The 7,680-nt window shown below is 27.7% G+C and overlaps 1 protein-coding gene across 3 annotated transcripts; it reads left to right on the plus strand.

The window, feature by feature from the left end:
- The first annotated feature begins 3,522 nt into the window (after positions 1-3,522).
- Positions 3,523-7,501, plus strand: LOC112467473 (cytochrome P450 4C1-like). Of its 3 annotated transcripts, none has more exons than XM_025036112.1 (6): positions 3,523-3,630; positions 5,153-5,377; positions 5,710-5,819; positions 6,387-6,477; positions 6,966-7,151; positions 7,356-7,501. In XM_025036112.1, exons 2-6 carry the CDS (start codon positions 5,221-5,223, stop codon positions 7,484-7,486), a joined length of 675 nt encoding a protein of 224 aa, XP_024891880.1. In that variant the 5' UTR covers positions 3,523-3,630; positions 5,153-5,220; the 3' UTR covers positions 7,487-7,501. The 3 variants fall into 3 exon arrangements, with proteins under 3 accessions (XP_024891880.1, XP_024891881.1, XP_024891882.1); XM_025036113.1 differs by having other exon boundaries at positions 3,525-3,607; XM_025036114.1 differs by having other exon boundaries at positions 3,554-3,622.
- The last annotated feature ends 179 nt before the right edge of the window (positions 7,502-7,680 follow it).

The raw sequence follows: 7,680 nt of genomic DNA on the forward strand, positions 1-7,680 counted from the left end.
CAGATAGCGAATTGGTTTTAGTCTTAAAATATTCCTCAATTTATGTGTTTTCAAAATATGCACAATGAGATTTCTTTGCTCATCCCCTTCGGCCGACCCAAACGTGAGCACCCCATACGTATAAAAATAAAGTACCAGTTAAAATATAGATAGCGAATTGGTTTTAGTCTTAAAATGTTCCTCAACTTATGTGTTTTCAAAATAAACTGAATAAGATTTTTGTTTTGATTAATGTATTGATTAACTTGTTTAATAAGATTTCAGAAAAATTTTTATTTATATGTATTTATATGTATTTGTATATGTATTTGTATACATTTTTAAAGTTATTTAATATGAGTTAGGAGTAAGTATTGCAAAGTTGCTAAATATTATGGAGAATGGGTCACTGAGATTCTGAACAATATATAAATACATATAAGTAAACATATGTTTAATTAATTTTTAACATTCCCTTTCTAATAATAGAAACAAAATGTAATTTTCAAAATTAGTTACTCTTTAGTAAACTTTAATTTGTATTTATATAGAATCTCTTGTGTATTGTTTTTCATGATAATATTACATGAATGATAGTACAGTTCACGCTACAATTGCGTGACTAATACTTGAAGGATATATTTGTTTTATGATGTATAAAAGAATATGGTAATAGAATATTTAGATGTTACATATATAATTGTTTATTTAAAAAATTTGTATCAAAAAATTACATTAACAAAAAAAATTAATGTGATTTTTATGCTTTTAAAATCATTGTGCATATTTCGGGAGCACATAAATTGAGGAATATTTTAAGACTAAAATCAATTTGCTACCTGTATTTTAACTGGTTAGGTACTCTTGTACGTATGGGGTACTCACGTTCAGGTCGGTCAAAGGGGATAAGCACGAAAATTTCATTGTGCATATTTCGAGAACACATTAATCGAGAAACATTTTAAGACAAGAATTATTTCGCTTTCTCTATTTTAACTGATACTTTATTCTTATATCAGTAATATACATATATATCTTTTTTTGCGTATATTTTTTAAACTATTACAGATAGACTAATTTTGTTTGAGGCATTTGAAAGCACATAAAAAGCATATAATTCTAGCATATTGAGTTTTTTATTTTATATGTAATTTTAATGAGTGGGGGTGCTAGCTTACGTTAAGCCAGCACCCTCAGTTTCAATTGCAATTTTCCACAAAACCGCTCGAGCACAAAAATCGTGAATAGAGCACATAATTAACGCATAAAGATCACTTAATTTCTGCATATGTGTTATTCCGGTTTTTTATGGAGGGTGCTAACTTAACAGACATAAATACATTATATTACTTTTTTACCTTTTAAGATTTTTTCCTTTGTTTACGGATGTTTGCAAATCTAAGCTATTCCATTATAGAGTGTTCCAAGTCTTTCTCTGTATTACAAGGGATTGTTGTCTAATAGCCTCTAAAACAAGAAGAATTCAATATAGTTTAGATAAGAAAAAGGTTGTAATTTAATTTATACATAATTTAATTATAATAAGCAGCTTTACTTACGACTTGTGTAAAAGCTTCTTGGTCATCTTTTAGCATTTCTAGTATCTTGTACAGAGTTTTTCTTATAATATATTGTTCACTGATGTTTATCTTAGCCAGGGTCAAATTTTTCAAATGGTGGTTTTTTGAATTTGATACAACAATTGATCCCATATGTTAAGACATATTCATTGCCCTGTACATATAAAATATGCTTACAATAATCTATTTATATACTTTAGAGTGTGATTATAGCACATATATGTGAAAAAAATATAGAAATAAATAAAAAGTCAGTTTTGGTCTTGTTTGTACTGATCGTTTGTTACATATCTATCAACTTTATACCAATTTTATACTAAATTACTTTTACAGTGATATATGCAAACAATGATGTATTAAAGCCGCACAATACTTCAACAAATCGTCTTCATGCATAGTGTACCAGCTTATTTATACGTTATCATTTACATATTTCGCTAAATTTTGAGGTTATTTTATAGAAAGTTACACTGTTTTGTACCATTGAAATAATAGCATTGACGAACCTTGATGATATTTTTAATGTCCAAGGACAAATCTATTATAGAACGTAAAAAAATTAATTGATATTTCCTCTCTTTTGTAAATCTCTCTTGTAAATCGGAAAATGAATCCTACATCACCAGCTACTATTCATAGCACAAATAATTATAGCACGTATATGGTTAATTGAATTCTTATCATACAACTTTTAGAATATAATAGTTACTACTTATATATAATTATGCTGTAAATAAAGAGCACTCCGCACTCCTCGATTGACACACGTGTATACGCACTCACGCATCGTATGTAGGATAATCATGTACATCATGGCTGTCGCGATGAGCGTTGCGCACAATATAAAACGATAACATTATAACAACAGAAAATTAATATACTACCAACGTTATTTCTGAGTCCAAATTACAAGGAATTTTGAACTGTTGCATTGATCTCAAATAAATGTCAGAGTAACATTTGAAAAATATTTTCTGTAACGTTTTCAAAATATTTTAACAACATTCAGAAAAATCATATTACGAAATAATATTTTTTAAATATGTGTATAATATTATTAAAAAACGTTTAAAAAATACACATAAAGTCAATATTTCTAAACGTTAATTTAATGTTCCTTGCTTACTGGGTAGACTCTATATAGACTCTAGAACATTCTCGGCGGTTGGAAAGATGACAATGCAATCACTACAATTTATACAATATTAAAACATTCTTTTTTTTATAAAGTGTATTATATTACCGTTTGTGCTGACATTGCACTAACAATAAAAAAAGAAATCAAAAAAAGTTGAAAAAGTTTTCAGATCGCCGTTAAATATTTAATAGATACGGCACATTTATTATTCCATATTAATCTGTTTATTCATTTTAATATCAATGATGCAAATCATATGCGACACTTGTAATGTTCTAACCATTTCCATAACTTTTGTATTGGTGATATTATTTATATTGCTTGTATAAGCAATTTTTTAAAGAATCATCATCATCATCCTCTTATAAAAGCGGTATGAAACCCTGAAGTTGGCTGAATCGGGTTTGCAATTGTTGCCGCGTTATTGCGAACGTGATTGATCGTCTCGATTCAGTCGATTGATCGAGTGTACAAATGTTTTTTACATAAATAATAAAAAATAAAAAACATCACAAAGCGCGCACGAAGCGTGCGCTATAATCTAGTCATATCTAAAGAAGACATGTAAAGTCGATACTCGAATCTATCAAAGTTTATTGTTGTCGCTTTTGAGCAATTGTCATCGTATTTTAACAGTTGTGTGTATCAAGGAGTTAATGTATGGTAATAGTATAATGTTGAAGCTAAATAGCGCGTGCGAAACGCGCGTCTGTGTTGTCTATTCTTATAAAAAACTTATTAATAATGAATTTTAGATGTTATTGTATCTAGAACTGTCCAAGTCACTCAAATGAGCAAACAGAACATCATAATAAAAACGAACAAATAGTCAATAGATCAGTACCAGAACTGATCAGTTACTCGCAAGCGTTTAATATAAGAACTTCGGTTTATCGTGACACACTTTATAGTAACGAAAACATTTGTAATAATGTAATATTTCTAAAATATTTAGAAATTAAATAAATTTTTACAATATTTATATGTTTGTTATGCACATGCACATTTTTTAATAAAATAAATAATACATTATCTCTTTAAAATTGTTAGTGTCAATAAAGTATTAATAGAGTATTTTAACGTACTTTTTACTTACCAAACGTATTTAAAATATAAAGACTGTAAATAATACATATTTTGTGATTTGTGTAATTTAAGAATTAAAAGAAGTTATCAACACATAAAAAAAAGGGCGTAGTGCCCAACAGGAGTATTCGTAACTTTTATGTAAAATAATACTTTAACAAACGTTTTGCTCTGTTATCAGATCATCTTTAGTGTAATCAGTTAAGATAATACATAAAGACTAATAAACAAAAAGATAAAAATAAAAACCGCAATACATTGCATCAATCGCATTAGTTCCTATCGTAATATAAAATTCAAATCGAACGCACATACTATTTCTTTAAAGAATAAAAGTCGAGAAATAAACTAAAATAAATAACGATTCACAAATAACAACATATCATATAACATGTTACATGTCAATGAACTAATAACATTAGTGAAAATTTTACAACATGACTCTCTACATAGAACACGCCATGATCATCTCATCACAATATTTATGTACGTATTCAGAAAACATTTTTCTTACACGTTAATTTCGATGAAATATTATTAAGTATTTGTAAATCCATAATTCATTTCAGTATACTTTTCGATTTTTATACATTGAAGAAATACAAAGTGTATTTAATTCAAATTTTATACAGTACAGTGTTAAGAACTAAGGCGATTAACTGGTTTATTGTGATTTATATTTTTGTATTTTTGTACACCGGTCTTTATGATAAATCTTAACTTATCACATTAAAGATAATCTGACAATAGATCTCTCTCTCAAAACATTTGTTAAAATATTACTTTAATTAAAAGTTACGGCACAAAAACACCCTGTTGTGGCTCCATGCCCTTCTTTTTATGTTTTGATTTCTAATCAATTCAGTTTTTAGACATAAAAAAAGACACAAATAACAACATGTTACATAACATGTCACATGTCAATGAACTAATAACCTTAGTGAAAATTTTACAAAATGACTTTCTATATAGAACACCATAATCATCTCATCACAAAACTTATATATGCACGTATTCAGTAAAAAATTTACACATTTATTTCGATGACATATTATTATTTGTGAATCCGTAATTTATTTCAGTATACTCCTCAATTTTTATACAATAAAGAAATAGGATGTACGTTTGATACGAATTTTATACAGTGATAAGAACTAGTGCGATTAATGAGTTTATTGCGATTTACATTTTTATATTTTTGTTTACTAGTCTTCGTGTTATCTTATCACATTAAAAATGATAACAGACCAAAACATTCGTTAAAATGTTATTTTAATTAAAAGTTACGGCAGTCGGCACGAACACGCTGTTGTGGATTTATTCCCTCCTTTTTAAGTGTTGATTTCTAATTAATTAATTAAATTTTTAGACATTAAAAGAAGACAACAGAAGGAAACAAAGCTTGCTTAAACTGGCTAATTAGTTCGTCAACCAAGAATGATCACTATTGTATTGCTATTACTTATCTTTATTCTGCTGATATCTAATTATTATGTGCATTATTATGGAAAAAAGGGCCGACTTATCAATCTTATACCGGGACCGTCAGGTTATCCGATTGTTGGAAATGCATTTCAATATCTTGGTTCACAAAGTAAGTTATAATTTTATGCAATATATTCCGGTAAATAAGTATTCGCCAATGCATACAAATTTTCAAATATAATATTTGAAAACATTTTCCTCTGAGATATATAATTATCAATATTTTATTGCATGTTAATTGCTTTTAAGAATTATTTAAGCTTATAAATATTTTTAAGCAGTAGCATTCATGTATTTTGATTATTAGAGTTATTTGAAAAACAATAAAATATCTAGATTCATACATTAAATATAACAAAGATTCAATCATATATATTTTGATCAATATTTATAATATGTCCGTAAATTTACATAATAAACATCTATACATACATTTTTTAGAAGAACAATGGAAGTTTCTGTTTACCTTAACTGACGAGTTTTATCCCATTGGAAAAGTTTGGGGATTCTTCTTTCCCATAATATCCATTCGTCATCCGAATGATTTAGAGGTAAAATATGAAAAAAAAATTATTCTGTTTTTTTTTAATTATTGTTGCGTGCATGCCGCCCGGTATACTTTTCTGACACCGAGCTGAAGCGTGCAACGGAAAGTCTTTGATGCGAAACGCCTGTCCTTAGTAACAAGCCAGGTATTGATTTATTGATTAAATAAAACAGCTGATAGATTTGGTCTTGAGCTGCTGGACCGATCGGACGTGTGTCCACGCTCTTCTGTATCGCGACGTTGTAAAAAGATTGAGATTGTTCTTTTTATAACCTCAGTGTTTCCTTATTTCCGCGAGCGTCGGGAGTGCAAGCGTGTGAAAGTTAAATGTGTGAACGACCGACGCGGCGAGCGCAACAATATATTGACGATAAAATGTTTTTTTTTTTTTTATGTTTGGTCGTCAAAAGTTTAAAATAATTGTATATTTAAAATTAAAGATGATTATCTTTTATTCATTCATCTCTCAGAGATAATTAAATATGTAAAATACTTTTGAAATCAATTAATTGATTATTTAAATGGCGTCTAAATTAAATAACATTTAACTTAATATTTTCTGTAATTTTAGACAATATTAAGCAGCACAAAACATATCGAAAAAAGTCTTCTTTATGATGTTTTACATCCGTGGTTCAGTACTGGTCTTCTCACTAGTGGAGGTAACATACCGATATTAATGTAAATAATGGTACACGTTTTATTAAGTTTTGCTTTGGCTTGTTATTAAATTTTGTTTCAAGATTTAATTTTGTTGAAAGCAGAATAAATCTATGTATCGTAAACAGCACATATTATATCACACAGTAATTAAATTTACATATATGTTTACAATATCTCATATCAATCATGAAAAAATAATTGTAATTATTATTAAATATAGAAAAATAAATTAATAATTGATATATAATCACATTGAATATAAATATTATAAATAAATAATAATAAGGGTATAAAAAAAGAATTTTTTTCTTGTACGTTATATTACACTATGTGCGGTCATAAAAGTTTAAAGGCATATCACAAAAAAAATATATTTGTAATATTCAATAATTATTAAAAATCGATAAATTTCAAATTAAATAAAAAAATATATGTCTCACTGCACATTGTTATCACATAATTATGCAATATGTTATTTATATTTCAGGCGCCAAATGGCATTCACGACGAAAGATATTAACCCCCACATTTCATTTTAACATATTACAGCAGTTTATTCATATTTTGATCGAGGAAGGTGAAAACATGACCAAATCATTGAAAAATGCAGGAGGCACAGTTGTAAAAGATTTAGTACCATTTTTTAGTGAACATACACTGAATGCAATATGTGGTATGTTGTGTTCATAACTGTACATTTTAACTGCAAATTTTATTCCTATTAATAAGTAAAATTAATTAAAATCAAATTTTTTAAATTGTAAGTATCAAAATTACAACATATAAATACTGATTCGTATATAATTTTTACAGCCACAGATACTTTTAAAATATATATGATAATATTATCATGATACTTTTACAAATGCGTTTGCAGAAACTGCCATGGGCACTTCTTTACGAGGCCTTGGTGATTTCCAGCAACAGTATCGAGAAGCAGTTCATCAAATGGGCGAACTTGTTGTTTACAGGTATAATAATTCATGTTTTATTAAATGTAATAAATAACTGTATATTTATATTCTGCCTTAATTAAAATATAAATTTGTATTGTATAATTATATGAAGAGATAACCCAGTCAGAAATGTAACCTTGATTCAAGGTTAATTCAACGTCGATATGGTTGACAGCTGGTTGAGTCGATAAGAAAGTCAATATTCCTGCAATATCGATCATGTCCAGTGTCGATTCAAGGTTGATT

The sequence above is a fragment of the Temnothorax curvispinosus genome, unplaced genomic scaffold (assembly GCF_003070985.1).
Source record: "Temnothorax curvispinosus isolate PA1 unplaced genomic scaffold, ASM307098v1 QBEX01017397.1, whole genome shotgun sequence".
NCBI classification, from domain to species: Eukaryota; Metazoa; Arthropoda; class Insecta; order Hymenoptera; family Formicidae; genus Temnothorax; species Temnothorax curvispinosus.